The sequence below is a fragment of the Spermophilus citellus genome (genome assembly GCF_964194105.1).
Source record: "Spermophilus citellus genome assembly, chromosome: 13".
Lineage (NCBI taxonomy): Eukaryota > Metazoa > Chordata > Mammalia > Rodentia > Sciuridae > Spermophilus > Spermophilus citellus.
The window spans coordinates 10,987,144-11,003,179 of NC_138193.1; the positions used below are offsets into that span (position 1 = coordinate 10,987,144).

At 48.3% G+C, this 16,036-nt stretch overlaps 1 protein-coding gene across 1 annotated transcript in view; it reads right to left on the bottom strand.

The window, feature by feature from the left end:
- Positions 1 to 3,649: 3,649 nt before the first annotated feature.
- The window catches only part of CRACDL (CRACD like), a 50,719-nt gene continuing 38,332 nt past the window's right edge, over positions 3,650 to 16,036 (bottom strand). Inside the window, exons 7-9 of the mRNA XM_081264565.1 lie at positions 6,610 to 6,788; positions 5,541 to 5,685; positions 3,650 to 4,383 (exon numbers count right to left, since the gene is read on the bottom strand). Of these exons, the coding sequence (XP_081120691.1) occupies positions 4,241 to 4,383; positions 5,541 to 5,685; positions 6,610 to 6,788 (467 nt within the window). The 3' untranslated portion in view covers positions 3,650 to 4,240. The remainder of the gene's footprint in view (positions 4,384 to 5,540; positions 5,686 to 6,609; positions 6,789 to 16,036) is intronic.

Here is a 16,036-nt window from a genome sequence, read left to right on the forward strand (position 1 = left end):
GACTTAAGAAATTTATCGATGTCTTCACTATCTTCTATTTTATTGGAATATAGGTTTTCAAAATAATTTCTAATTGTCTTCTGTATTTCTGTAGCATCTGTTGTGATATTGCCTTTTTCATCCCGTATGTTAGTAATTTGAGTTCTCTCTCTTCTTCTTTTCGTTAGCATAGCTAAAGGTCTGTCGATCTTATTTATTTTTTCGAAGAACCAACTTTTACTTTTGTTAATTTTTTCAATAGTTTCTTTTGTTTCAATTTCATTGATTTCCGCTCTGATTTTAATTATTTCTTGCCTTCTGCTACATTTGCTGTTGTCTTGCTCTTCCTTTTCTAGGGCTTTAGATGAAGTGTGAGCTCATTTATTTGTTGGTTTTTTCTTTTTTTGAGGAATGACCACCAGGCGATGAATTTTCCTCTTAAAACTGCTTTCATTGTGTCCCATAGATTCCGATATGTTGTGTCTGTATTTTCATTTATCTCTAAGAATTTTTTGATTTCCTCCTTTATGTCTTCTGTAACCCATTGATCATTCAGTAACATATTGTTCATTTTCCATGTGATGTAGGATTTTTCCTTCCTTCTTTTCTCATTGATTTCCAGTTTCATTCCATTATGATCTGATAAAATGCAAGGTATTATCTCCACCCCTTTATATTTACTGAGGGTTGCCCTATGGCATAATATATCAGACCCTGAATTTCTATCCCATCTAAATAATGACAATTCTCAGTTTGGTAACTGGATCTGCCTACTTGGTATTTCCAGTCAGATGCTTAACAGGATTCTCAATTTAAGATGGACTCCTTCCTATGGATTTCACCTTCTTTCGCTATTTTAGTAAGTCATATCCTCACTTACCCAGGAGCTGGGGCCAAGATCTACATGCTCTCATCCCAGCCCTTTTTATTTATTTATATTTAGCTGTAGTTGGACACAATTCCTTTATTTTATTTATTTTTCTGTGGTGCTGAGGATCAAACCCAGCACCTCGCATGTGCTAGGTGAGTGCTCTACTGCTGAGCCACAGCCCCAGCTTAGTTTTTTGAGACACGGTCTCACTAAGGTGCTTAGGGCCTCACTAAGTTGCTGAGGCTGGCCTTGAACTTGCAATCCTCCTGTCTCAGCTCCCTGAGCTGCTAGGATTATAGATGTGCACCCAGCTATAATGCCTTTAAAATATGTTTTGAGTCCATCCGCTTCCTTCCACCTCCACCCAGCCAGGAAGCCACCATCGATGTTATAATCAGGCCACCTCATCTGCAGACCCTTTCCTAACCACCCAGTCTCAAGGAGGTGTTCTGCACTAACAAGTACTTTTGTTTTAGGCTCATTATTTCACATACTTCTGCTTTTTGCTGATTTAAAAAAAATACTTTTTTTAGTTGTAGTTGGACACAATACCTTTAGTTTACTTATTTATTTTTATGTGGTGCTGAGGATCGAGCACAGGGCCTCGCTCGTGCTAGGCAAGCACTCTACCGCTGAGCCACAACCCCAGCCCTGTTGATTCTTTTATACTGAATGTTTATTCATTGTGTCCCCTGCCAAATGACATGGGTGTGCCACAGGATTAACCTATTAGTTGGGGGATGTCCCCGGACCCCCGCAGATTGCCTCCATACAGCTATGAACTGCATGAAATGGAGGAATGAATTTTGGAAGCAAGTGCCACATAGTCCAGGAAGGTGCTTGTGATTAAAAAACCACCAAAAAAAAAAAAAAAATTCAATCTTAGAACCTGAAAAAAAAAAAAAAACCACAAAACAGAAAACCCCGTGCACTTTCCCCAGCTCTTCTGAGGAAACGGAGGACGAGGGTGAAGGTGATCAACTAGGCAGGCAACATGAGGTTCACTCTGTTCCCTGGACAGAGGAGCCCTCAAGGTCAAGATCAGAGCTCCCCTGTCAATACTGTCTTTGAGGACACAGATCTGCCTTGGCACCCAGCGCTTTTCAGAGATAGGGACATCCCTCGAGGGCAGAGTTGGGAAGCGTGGGGCCTGGCCTCACTTTCCGGGGGCTTGCCTGCTGTGGGATCTTGGACCATGACCTGAACCTCAAGGTGCCTGGTTTTCTCAGCTCCAATGTGAAAGGGTTCTGAAGAGGACCCATGAGCAGTGCCTGGCTCATCTTTCTTCTTAGGAAAACCAAGGCTGGTAAGTCCTAGCAGGTTTTTACCATCTCTGATGCCTCTTCCGACTTCCAGTCATCCCCAAGACTTGGCTCCTGTCTTAGCCCCTCTTGTTACTGCAGAAGGATGTCTACCTCCATGCAGAGGGTGGTAGCAGCTGCAGACCACCCGCCGTGAATTCTCCTAGGGTCCTAAAAAGCTGCACCCTTCTAACTCACCAGGCACCTGAAAAATTAAACCACATCCTGGAACACACAGAGGGTAGGAACTTCTGTCTGAACAAAACAGAACCAAATACTTTCGATCTTACAGTGAAGTCTATTGCCTCAAAATGGCTTATCTGAAATGTTCTGCTAACAGGAGAAATGATAGTTTGGGGTAATCATAGCCAACATGATTTTCATTTGTTTTTTCCAGTTAAAAATATTCATGTTAAGGGCTGGGGTTGTAGCTCAGTGGTAGAGCGTTTGCCTAGCATGTGTGAGGCACTGGGTTTGATCCTCAGCACCACATAAAAATAAATAAATAAGATGCAGGTATTGTGTCCATCTACAACTAAAAATATTTTTAAAAATATTCATGCTAAGCTTTTGGAGCAAAGCTAGCTAGATGGAGCTCTTGTGTGGAGCCTATTCACCACGGAATTCAGTATTGATGTCCTCTAAGAGAATGCAATTAATAAATCAATCTGATTGGGGGAAAAAAAACTGTCCCAGGACTTTTTCACTAAAGTTAGACTCAATGAAGTCATGTAGTACTAATAGCTAGAAAAATAATTTTCATGAAGATGAAGGGTACAATAAAGGTAGTAGCCCTTAAGATACATAAAATCAAATTACAATATGTCTTATAATTCTGATTCCAGCTGTACAAATTCCCAAGGAGATTGGCTTGTTCAAAGGAACTTGTTGGAACTGTTTTCAAAAAGAGCCAGGTACAGTGGCATTTGCCTGTAGTCCCAGCTACTTGGGAGACTGAGTAAAAATGAAGTTCACTTGAGGCAGGGGTTTGAGGCCAGCCTGGGCAACATAGTGATATTCCATTAAAAAAAAAAAGAGTGATTATATAACCACCAAGACACAATTCTAAGATTCTGCCTGGCTTTTCCACGTTGTACATTCATGGTTCCTAATCTCTAACATACTGATAACCCAGTTTCTAATAGAAATGTGCAGGTTAGAGGAATCAGATGCTAATGAATGATAACTTCTCAAGAAATTTTTACATTTTACTGTGGTCTACCACAGAGATGAGAAGAGAAAAGCTTACATCATCTTCTGGCTTCTAAAAATGAACACCATAATTTTTTGTTGGGGGGGGGGCTGAGAACAAATTCAAAAAACATCAAATTCCCCAACCAACCCAGTTGGGATGCTAAATGGAGGAAGGGAGAGGCCTTGTGTTGCATTTAACTCCGTGTTGGAGGATGCTCCCTGTGAGTAGAAATAACATTCCCATACGCGACAGAGGCGTCTTTGAAACCTTTTATTAAACAGGCAATGAATTGTGCAACGGTCAAGGACACAGATGCCTAGTGGAAAAGTTTAAAAATTCACTTTTTGGAAACAGTCTATGAATCGTGAACCCTGCTATGTCCCTTTCTCTCCTTCTCAGACGGGCTATCTTCACAAAATCAGGTTGTTTTATAGCTGCTCTTGGAAATGGCGTCCCTGTTTTACCATACATGTCATGCCTGGTGGTGACACAGAAGGAGAAGACAGTCCACAGGTGAGACGGTGGCTGGAGACACGGCGGGTGTCAGGGGAGGTGTCACACCGGCTCCTGGGGTGGCTTCTGTCCTGGGCTTGCCGTGTCTGAGGCCTCTTTACTAAGGGAGTTCTAAAAGGCTCGCATTCATACCTCTGGGCACAGGAGCTGGTTCCTGGACTTCTTCCATGTTGTTCTTGTTGGGGGCCCCTCCAGCCCAGGATTATGGCTGTGTGTTTGTCCTCTTTGTTGAGCCTGGCTTCTTCCCCTTCCCTGGGATGGTCACGACGTGGTGATAAAATCAATCTAGAGTTTCACGGTCTGTTGGCCACAATTTATCGGCAGTTTTAAACTAAGTGGCCTGTCAAGGTAGTGGACGTTTGCCATCGGCACGCCACTGATCTATTTTATGATTTGGGGCATGTCGCTCCAGGCTTGAGATTTCTTTCTGGCAAGTTCCATCCAGGAAGGCTGATCTGCACTAGCATAACTGGCTCTCTTCAGCTGATGCAACTCCTTCTCCGTCATCACCGCAGACTGAGCCGCTGGAAAGGAGAAAAATAAACAGAAACCCGAGAGGGGAGTGTGAGTTTTCATTTCAGCCTTTTGCATTTCCTTAAATACATGCCAAAGTCTTAGCTGTGTTCCCAAACGCGAAATTCATTAATACGTAAACGTGTGAAGACGATGCAGGCGTAGAACATGTAATTTATGCGATAAAAAGGCTTAGAAGCAGATTTAAACAGTCCTGGCCACACAGCAAAGCCAGAAAAATGTTTAGAGCAAGACTGTAGGAAAGATGGAGGAGGCTGCACACATGACATGGTACACACGCCATTGAATTGCCCCCTCAAAGATGGTTAGGAAGGTAAATTTCTTGTGGTTATGACTTTGTTTTTTTTTTTCCCCCGCTTTGGTACCAGGGATTGAACCCAGAGGCACTTAACCACTAAGCCACATCCCCAACTCTTATTTAAAAGTATTTTTTTAGAGGCAGGGTCTTGCTGAGTTGCTTAGGGCCTCTCACTAAGTTGCTGAGGCTGGCCTTGAATTCTCTATCCTCCTGCTTCGGCCTCCCGAGCGGCTGGGATTACAGCCATGTGTCACTGCACACAACTCTTGTTATACAACTTTTATTGCAAAAAAATAAGATTTAAGAAATACTGGGGCTGAGGTGTGGTTCAGTGATGCAGTGTGTGTTTGGATGCACGAGGCCCTGAGTTCAACCTCCAGCACCATGGAAAAAAAAAAAAAAAAGAATATGGATCCATGTAACAGAGATGAAACTCAAAAGCACTATGCCCCATGAAAGAAGGTTGGTGTAAAGGGGCACATCTTTTATGATTCTGTTTTATAAGAAATGTTCTCCAAAGGTAGATCTATGGAGACCAAAAAAAGAAAAGAAAAGATCAGTGATTGCCTGCTCACTGGGGATGGGAGTGGAGAGAAGCTGCAAACAGACATGAGCTTTCTTTAGAACGTGAGGGATTTCTGGATTTCTGTGAGGGTGGCCCACTATGAAGACATCCTCACTGAATGGCACCCCAGGAATGGGCAAGCTTCCTGGAGTGTGTATTACATCTTGATAAAAGCTGCATGAAAAAATTCAACATGGCAAGAAATTCGACAGGGCAGGCCCAAACTTCAGGAGCCCTCTAGGATGACAATGACCGTGTTCAGGATCCGCATGCGGATCTCATACCCAGGTTCTGATGGGACAGCGAGATTCCTCGTTGCAGACCCTCCTTGAGACTGAGCTTTGCCCCCTGCCTCTGGGTCACAGTGGGCTTAGCAGGGGTCATCAGGAAAGACTTGCTGCGGACAAAGTCAGCTTGCTTCACGGGTTCCTAGGGTGAGACAAGAAAGGGACACAATGTCCAGCTGAATGGACTCAGAGAGGGAGAAACACAGCCCAAGAGAGTGAGCTGCGAGGCGTCTCTCCAGAGATGCGCTGTGCCACTGGCTCTTGACAACTCTCTGATGTCCAGCATCAGAACGCTGGAGCTCCCCCGCTAGTGCCCAGAGTGACCCTAGCCCGCATGTGCACTGTGGCATCTTCCCTGTCCCCAATATGCAGCCACAGGCCCAGATGCTGCATGGCAGGATTCCATGACAAACTCAACATGAACTGGGTTTGAAAATAGTCGTGTGACTTTTACAACACTCGGTATGAACCCACGCGCTCCAGGCTGGTTAATTTCTTTTATAAATTCCCTCAGCCTGCACACAGATCCAGGACAACTGAGGTTTGAAGGGAAGGAGGTCCTGTAGCAGGCTCGGCTCCTTCTTCACACAGCCACAATAGGGAGAGTAAACCTAGGGTTCCAGACCTGCAGCCCCAGGTGAGAACAGGGAGCCCCCGCGGGCAGCACGTGCAGTCTCATCATCACCACACAAAGAACCGAACCGGAGATGCTGACACTGCCGCCGGGTGCCTAAGCGAGAAGTTATTTTAACCTCCTTTCCATTTCTCCAGATGCTGAGCTGTGTTGCCAAGGAGGCAGGAGCAGAGCGCTGTCTCCGCTGCCTAGTGATTCACATGCTTCCCCACATTCCCAACAGCCCAGCCCAAGCGCAGAGCAGGCAGACTGCTCCACCACGGAGGCTACAATCTGGCACATGATTGGTTTTGCTCTGCTGACCCTCGACCACATGTTGGCAATCATCACAGGCGACCGCCTGTCTCTGGGATGCCCCTGTGGGATGTGCGGTCCCAGCCCCAGCCGCTCCCCACTGAGTGCCCAGAAACAGAAGGCGCTCGCTCTCAGCACCTGGGCTCTGTCGGATGCCTTGGTCTGCTTTCCTGTTTCTGGTTTCAGGATCTGTACCCCAGGCTTGTCTTCCTGGTTGAGGGGCTGGTCTGGGGGCCCTCGCCGCTTCTGCCGGGCCATGGTGATCCAGGGTGGCGTGGGCTGCCCGTCAGCTCCAGGACCTGCTGGCAGACTCTTTTCTGTGGGTAGAGGCACAGGTTAGCAGGCTGCCCACTCCCTCTGCAGCTCCACCTTTGGCTTCTCCCACCGTATGGCACTGGCAAGGTGGCAGGGGCCAGGGGCAGGAGGTCTGGGAGCACATGGGTGGGACTGACACTTTTCTTAAGGGGGACTTCGTTTTCTTTCTAAAGATGCTTCAGAGAGATTATGTTCCTCTAGTGTGAGCCACACACAAAAAAATTAAATACAACTGCCCTTCTAAGGTCAGTGTGGATTTTAAAGCTAACTTCCTCCTAGGGAATCTTTCCTGGAAGGAGATAAAAATACACACATAGACAGACACAATTTTTTTCAATAGGATGTTATCATTGGGACCAGCGTGCGCTCCCTGATTCCTGATTTGTTTGGATGCTACAGACACACTATTGTTTTCCTGTCTTTTTTTTTTTTTTCTTCCTGGTACTGGGGATTGAAACCAGAGACGCTTAGCCACTGAGCCACATCCTCAATCTTTTTTTATATTTTATTTTGAGACAGGGCCTCGCTAAGTTGCTGAGGCCCTCTATACGTGGCTGAGGCTGGCTTTGAACTCGAGATACTCCTGCCTCAGCCTCCTAAAGCTGCTGGGATTACAGGTGAGCGACACCACGCCCGACTCTTCAGGTCTTTAACAACTGTTAACATAACCTTCTTTGGTGGAAAACAATACCAATGCCATTTCATATTTAATGCCTTGTCCAGAGAACCCAGTAATTGCCTCTCAGGTAGAAGGTGGCAGGTGGCTGCGTGTTGAACATTGTATTTCTCATCTCTTGTTCTCAACCAGAGTTCCAGAGCATCCTCAAAGCTGCCTTTCTGGATTTTTGCTTTTCTCTTAGGCGTCTCCTTTCTGTTCTCATCCTATTATTTCTTCACATTTGTACCCAATATGCCCTTCGCACCCTCCTCTCTGCCTCACTGGGTCTGTGTCATGCTGGTCAGGGGCACCTGCCACACCCCATCAGCATAATAGAAACGGGGATTTCACTCTGGGTTTGAATTTATGGGAACTGCAGTTTTGTAAACAACGCAGCTTGGTTGAACTTGACCAGAGGTAACTGTTTTCTTTCCTTATATTGACAGTGTGCTGGCAGAACTCCATTCCAAGCACAGAAGGACAAGACAAGCCCCCTGTTGCGTGGCTCGTCTCTGGGACGGCAATGTTGATAGATACACTGTGTGTGTGTGTGTGTGTACCTGTTTGTGTATTCACATGTCTATGTTCATGTACACTCCCACAGGGGAAGTGGGCCCTGTACCTGCACCAGGAAGTACCAGTGTGTGATAAGGTGACCCTCAGTGACAGTGGCACCAAGCACCTGGCCACAATCTTTCACCGATTGTCCACTCTTTCCTTCTTGCGTCCTGCCTTCCCCTCCAAGGGCCATCCTTTCCTTGCATTCATATTTTCTTCTTTCCCACCTTCTTCCTTGTCAGGGAGGCAGACAGGTCAGGGGGCCCTGATTCCCTCCAGATCCTTTTATGGGGACTGTCCCAGGCCAAGCTCCTGGGCAGGGGGAAGCAGCACACCAAGAGGGACAGAGAAAAGCCACCACCTAAGGTGAGCTGAGAGGAGGACAACGGGGTAGACGTTTTCTACAGTGCTGAGTCTCACAGAAGCTCACCTGTCCCAGGTGAGCAGGCAGAGCCGGGTGATGAGGCTTTCTGCCCTGTGGTAGATCTAGGTGGCTCTTGTGGCCTGCACCCCCATCCCCCTGCCCTTGGCACCCAGCTAGGGGCAGGAGCTGTGGGGTCTGGGGCATACTGTCCACCCCAGGAGGGCTGGAGAAGGGAATGAAGGCACAGGTGCTGTGCAGCATAAGGCAGGCTTCAGGGGTCCAAGGCCTTAGGATGTGACAGCTGTGAAGCATGAACGTTCAAGGTCAAGGTTGCTTCTGAGATTGCACACACTCAGAATGTCCTTAATCCCAGACAATGCAGATGTGTCAGATAAAATCAGTTGAAAACATCCCTTTGTTTACCTTTTCCTGCTTCAATACACAGACAGCCTTAATCTCCTGGGGATTTGGCGAAAGTCCTCTGACATCTCAATTTCTCCTCTCCAAGTGACAAGGCGTTTAAGCTGTCAAGAGTGCTGGGGTTGGCAACCAACATCCCAAGAACATTTCTCAGACCAGGGAGCCGCAATTTCAAGTCTGGATCTGTGTGATCCCCTTTGCTGAGGCCCTTAGAGACAGAGTCCCCCTCACAGCTACCCCAAAGGGAAGGAAGGCAGCAATCAGGTCTTAGAACACAGTGCACCAACACCTCTGGAAGGCAAGAGCTGGAGGTGTAGAAAGCTACTGTGTGGCCAAGGCTCACCCCAGGTGATGCATGTCACAGGGAAACAATGTTTGAAAAGAGGAAAAAGCTTCCCTGTTGTTATTTAGGGTAAGATTTGTCAAAAGAGCAGCTGGTTAGTTTGCTCTTCTCCAAATTCCTTCCCTCTTTGGACATTCTCCCCTACCTCGAGGATTTCTTCTTGAAAGAGTATAATATGTAAGCACTCATTTCCAAGAGAGCCTGTCCTCAGGCTTGGGATCAGTGGCTCTGCTAATGAGGACTGTTCCCTCCCTGGGGCCAGGGCAACCGAGCAGCTAATGACCTGCCCCGGGGGCTAGACGGCTGCGTTTAAGGCCTCAGGCTAGGAACATGCTCTTAGGCTAATTCAAGAATCCTTCTGAGACAGGGTTTCAGTGTCTAGTGAGGAAAATAGCAGAATCTAACACCTCCCATCATGGAGGTCATGTCATTCCTTGAGACAGCCCACCCTCTACACCTCCCAGCCTTGCTGGAAGATTCCATGAGGCCTTCCTGGAAAGCAGTTGGCATGGCTCCTGGCACGTGGGTCTGCTCTGGGCCTTCGCTGTCCCCACAACCTCTGCTGCTATTACTTTTATTTCTGGTGTTATTATTATTTCTCCTACAGAGGAAGGATGTAGACTTTGGTCAAATCCTACTCCAGTCCCAAGAGTAAGACTCAGGAGCCCTTGTTCCCTGTGCTGACAAGAACCCACAGGGTGCTTGGTTGTACCCCAGCTCCTTGCTGTGTCTGGCAGCCTGGCTGGCCCTCTGATACCTAAGGATTCAGAAGTTCCAGCAGGCCTGGTGCTGGTCTGCCTGCAAACCTCGTGAAGGGAGGGGCCTCATTCTGGTCATCTCTGCATTCACTGTGCCCAGCATGGGCCAGGCAGCAAGTGAGTGCCAGCAGGGTCTGAAGGCTACCCTGCCATATCACAGAGAAGCCTGGCCCCGCACACACCAGTGCGCCCTGGAGAGTCATCTCTAGGACAGCCATCGGGTCCTCTGTGCTGCGGGTTGTGGTGATCTGGTAGGATCTGATGCAGTAACATGCTGCTCAAGATGGTAGCCTGGTTTTCACCCATAATCCCAGGAGGCACACCCATGTGTCACTCTTCAGATTCCTCCTCTCACAAGACTCTGGTACCTTGGGGAAGATAACTACAGTGTCCAGAGCCAGCATCATGACCCAGACCACATCATGACAGAGCGATCAACGTTCATGAAGACGTAAAATGGACCATTCCCCAAATCCTCAATGTTAAGCCATTTCTAAGGATGTTCAACCACCCCTACCTGGGACTGGTGCATTTCATCACTTCATAATGACTCACTGAATGGTGACAGTTGTCCACCCTAACCCTTTTGGGGGATGCCTGTTAAAATTGAGCCTTAAGGTCTGATTTCATTAAGACTTCTATAGTGCCCACCTGGGGCCAGGATGGTGCTCTGGATCACGCCCTGTCTGACACCTGGGTCACAGGTGAGTCTGGAAGCTGGCAGCTGCCACGAACTGTCCTCTGAGCGAGAGTCAATGAGCCCTCAGATGTAAAGCCCTGTGGTTCCTGGCCCTTTGGCCGAGAAGCAGCAGCAGATGCTGGGCCCTAGGGTAACCCAGCAGGATGGTCAGATTCCTGCGCCTCATTTACAAAGTACATGTGAACATTGTACAAATTGAGAAAGTAGATAAGAGTATTACAAAGGGAGACAAAAAATGTTTCCCATGAGGCAGCAACTCATGGGAGCCGTGTGAAGACTTACCAACCTTTCTCTGCTTGGCCGCCATCTTAAAAATGCATATGGTGTAGCTCATTCCCAGGATTTTAACACTGTCTATGGAAGAGGTCAGAGTGGACCCATTAAGACTTCCAATCTCAAGTGAAGGCATCATCGTCTTTTCTTATAAGTAGCTGGAGCCAGAGGCGTGGGCCAAGCCCCAGTGCTTTGAGAGGCAGAGTCTGGTCCTGCCCTTGTCTGCCCTCTAGGTCCTCAGTCACAGGCCTGTTGACATGGTGGGAATGGGATGTACAAACAGACTCCAAGAGGACCCCTGGAGCAGTCGTGGGCCCTGGGGACACTCCTGGCCTCACCCACATTTCAGGCTTCCTTCTTGAAGAGCTTCCACTTGTTTCACTTGTTTTTTTTTTTTTTTTGGTTTTAAAAGCATTTATTGATCTATCGTCTGTCCTGGATTAGACAGACTGATCAATACCCACTGGCAAAGTCTGCAGCGGCTCTTCATCAGTTCTGTGCACAGGCCAAGCTGTGCCATCTTACCTTGGGCATTTGGGGGGCGAGCAGGAGTTTCTCATAGAGCAAGCTCCCACACCCAGTGACGGGAGCCAGGGCTGTGACCTACCAGCTCCACTTCCCAATTAAACTTATCACCGCTCCTTCCTTTTCATGTTCAACAGGCAATCCTAGTGGTTCTCCGAGTCTCACTGATAATTCACAGACTTGCTCAAGTGTGTTTGGAACCTCTAGCCAACACTCACATGATGTGGTCACTCGTAGATAATGGCTGGGTGACTCGCCTGATGGGAGTGCACTCTGTCTTCTTGTTCTAGCTCTACATTGTACATAAGTGTCCTCTCTGTGGCCTAAAAGGCACATTTGGGGGTTTTTTCTTGGTGTTCTCGTTACTCGGTATCACTGCCACACAGCCTGACGAAACTCAATAACTCCTGAGTTATTGCTCAACCTCTAATTCTGTTTCGCCCCAAGGACAGGAATTTGACAGAGGAGGAGCGCCTTGTGACTAGACCAGCTAAAACCTGTGGGGTCCAAGATGGCCTCCCGAACGACCTCTAATAGACCCCAAATCCCTCAAGACTGAAGAATGAACCAAGACAAGAGGGGAATTGTTACTGAGGAAAAGCTTAAATAAACCTTCTGGTTTCACTTGCCCTTTGTTGATTTTAAAAATCATCACTTTCGGAGGCCACACACAGCAGGGCAATTCATTATCCGTCCCCCGTCTCTGCTGTAGATAACGTCTCTGACACGTGGGTCATGGTGATAAGGGTGGCCTAGGTTACTCTTCAGGGACCTGAAGACCTGCTTCTGCTGAAAACACTGGCTTTCACGGGGTCCTGCAGAAGTCCAACGGGCGACTGGGATGGAACAGAAATGCTTGGCATCTCTGTCTGCCTACTGTCTGTCTGTCTGTCTGTCTCCTTTGGTGCTTTAACCTCTGGGTCAGATTCTCCTCAGCATTGCAAGTAGACACGTTGATCATCTGAGAAATGTTTAGTCCCAGCTAATCACATGGGGTTAACTTGACCCAGATTTGCTGAATTGCTTCCCACCCTCAAAGCTAGGACACCTACCAGCTACCATGACCGGAAACACCAGACAGACCACAAAAGTAGTACAAAGAAATGGCGGCCAAGTTCCTGGAAGATCTCTGCCCATCCCCAGAAAAGACAGGATACTCCTCCTTCTTTTCAGTCTCTCCCTTTGCCTCCCATTCCTATCCTGACCCCTCTGCCCCTCAGTCGAGAGGCTGACCTGTGAGCAGGGGCTCCCACTTCTCCATCCCTCGGCACTGAGGTAAGCCATTCTTTCCCCCAACATTCCTCTCTTGGACATTGGTTTTTCCGTGGGAGGAGCCTTCTGATGGCTTTGGAAGCATTTTTCACTGTTTGAAGTGGCCCCAAGTATAGTGCTGTTTAGAGTTCCGAAGGGCAAAAAAAGCTGTGATGTGCCCCAAGTTCAATGTCAAGGATCAGCAGTGCTTCTTAAATTAGGCGTCTTGGAACTGAAACACACCTATGACTGTGTGACGTATTGGTAGGTGAACAGAGTGACCAGAGGATCCCAGGAACCTCACCCTAAAATCCCTTCAGCTGCCTGTGTGATCACTTTTGGATCTGTGCACCTCTCGGTAAGTACATTATCCATCAATACAAAGTGAATATCAACCAACAATGAAAAATGACTCTAAGGTGGTCAGGACACACGAGGGGCTTGGAGTCAGCTGCTGTCCACACACCCAGAGGCGACTCTGCAGCCCCGAGCTGCTCTACTCTGCCATGAGACTAGGTGCCAAAGAACACTGAGGGATGACAGACCCTTCATTTCCCCTGGGTCTCAAGTGCACCCTGGGGTCTCTGCGCCTTGTCCAGGCCATCTCCCTCCTCCTGCTTCCATTTCCAGTCCTAAATGAGACTCCACAGACCAGCAAGGGCAGGGAATTTGCTTCTCCACACAAACCCACTACACAGCCTCGTGGCAAAATGGAGCTTTCAAGAGGACAGTCACCACATCCATGTCTGCAGCCTCTTTCCCAGCTTTGCACTCAAGGCCACCAGGGCCAAACTGTGCCTCTCTGGTTCCCTCCTCTCAGGTCAGGAGGCACAGGCAGGGGCTCCTTGCTTGGCTCTTCTGCTTCCCCAAGATTCAGAAACCCACCCTCCCTGACCTGTATGCCCCCCACTCACAATCTTCAAACTCACACAGAATAAAGAAAAGAGCCACCGTTGCATTCAACGGTCAGGGCAGGCGTTCATACCCTGAGAGGTGAGAGCTGGTGAAGGCCAGGACGAGTCCTCGGGCCACGGACAGTCTCTGTGAAGCTCCACCCAACACGGTGCCCCAGGCAGCATGTCGTGGTTGTGACTCACTGGCCCCCGTGAGGTCAGGGGAGTTGGAAGGTCTCTCAGGGAAGCACGAGAAGAACATATTCACCATGGAGGAGTGGTCAGCCCGTGCCCCAGGGCCAGGGTTTGCTCATGGTCCATAGGAGGACTTTCTGCGAGTCTTCTTCCAAATGGGGCCTGGGGTTGGCCTTGTTCATTGTTCTAGTCCAGACTGGTTCCCGGCTCTGCTACCCACAGGTGAAATACATCGAGAAGGCATTTGTGAAGAAAAACCATCTTGGGAATCACTTCTGGATCTGGATGTGTCGGGTGAGTCCAGGAAGCTGGTCACCCACGTGCAGGCCTGTTCACTGGGGGCACCCCAAGGGCAGATGCTTTGTCAGGTTCTTTTCCTGACTTCAGGTGCAGCTACCCAGTGCTTGGCATGGCAAGGCCAGCTGACACCCCAGAGTGGCCAAGCCCAATCCCCATGTCCCCAGGAACAAGTGGTGAACGGAGGAGCTGGACTGAAAGCATATTTTCTCAAGGGTCACTCTCTGTGCATTTAAAGCCAGCCTCTCAGCAGAAGGCAGTGAGCCAGGTCCATCTCTGAGCCCAGAGACAGGTGGCTGCCGTTGCCTGCCACGTGATCTGACTGGGGCCTTAGGAGATGTGAAGCTGGAAAGGCACCTTTGGGGTCCAGCAGATGAATGATGAAAAGCGGGGAAACCATCCTGCCGCAAGGCACTCTCATCCTGCAACTGGAATGTACACAGACGCCTCCCCTGGGGTTCCTTGGCCCTCCCTGCCCACCTGAGGATCTCTCGAACAGCTGGAATTCCATGAGAACTGTCTGGAGGCCAAGAGGGAACAAGTCATCTATTCCAGGGACAGCCCTTGTCTACCAAGCTCAGATTTCTCCTCCTCTATTGGACACCTGGGCCCTCTGTCCCCAAGCCCTACGCATGTGGAGGGTGGCTTCTCCCTACCCAAAAAATGCTAACAGCTAAGCTCTATTTTCCAGAGCAGAATTTTGCTCATGATGATATCACAACCCTCCTCCGAATGCAAGGACATTGGGTCAGCACCCTCTCTCAGAAGAAAGTGATCCAAATGGTCATAAGTGGTCACATGGCCAGTATGTGACAAAGCTTGGCTATGAGGACCTGACCTGATCTTCCTTCTCTGCAGCACACAGTATGTATATGGCACATGAAGGGGTGTGAACCCACATTCCTATGTACCGACTCCCTCCCTCCCCACTTAACTTACTCATGAGTGGCAAACAGAGTCCCTTACTTGATCGTGGTGCCACTAACACTGGGCTGGGCAGCTCTGTGTCCTGGGGCACTGTCCTGTGCATTGGAGAAATGTTCAGCGTCTCTACCCACTCCTCTCTCCCATTGTGATAATCAAATCTGTCTCCAAGTACTACCAAATGTCCCCTGAAGGACAAAATCATTCCCAGCTGAGAACCACTGCAGCACAGCTTAAGAGTACAGAGAGCAGGAGCCACAGAGCCCACCCCTGTGGCCCCAAACTCTCCCACACAGTTTTCTAGCTATGTGTCCTGGGCACGTTCCTTCTTCCATACTTCAGATTTCCTGCTCATTAAATAAGATTACTGTTAGAAATTAATATATAAAGCATTTAACACGATACTTGGTACCTAGAAAACACTTAGTATACGTTAATTACCATTATTTACTCATTTACAGAATGTGTAAGTGGTGGGTAAATCTGCTGCAGACGCTGACTCTGGGAAGCTGATCAGATATACAGAGAGAGGTAAAATTAATGGTGCTTGTATGCCCAAGACTTTTTTTTTTTTTTTGTACCAGGAATTGAACCCAGGGACACTTAGCCACTGAGCCACATCCCCAGTCTCTTTCATTTTTTTATTTAGAGACAGGGTCTTGCTAAGTTGCTGAGCGCCTCACTAAGTTGCTGAGGCTGGCTTTGAACTTGCGATCCTCCTGCTTCAGCCTCCTGAGCCGCTGGGATTACAGGTGTGTGCCACTGCGCCTGTCTCCCAAGACATTTTTTAGAAGAGCAATGTCCTTGCAGGATCTCAGAAAGATGCTATTTGCTAATGACAGTCCCCAAATAGCACACTGTCTACATTGGCACTATCCAAGAGAACTTTCTGTGACAATGGAGATGTTTTTATGTGCTATTGCCTAGTCGAACGTGGCTTCTGAGCCCTGGAAATGTGGCTGGTGTGACTGAGGAAGTGAATTTTTAATTTAATTTGAATTCACATTTGAACAGCCTAATGGAGCAGGTGGATACCATACTTCTGGATCCTGGCCACTCAAAGTGGGGTCCTCAGATCAGCGGGGCTGTTA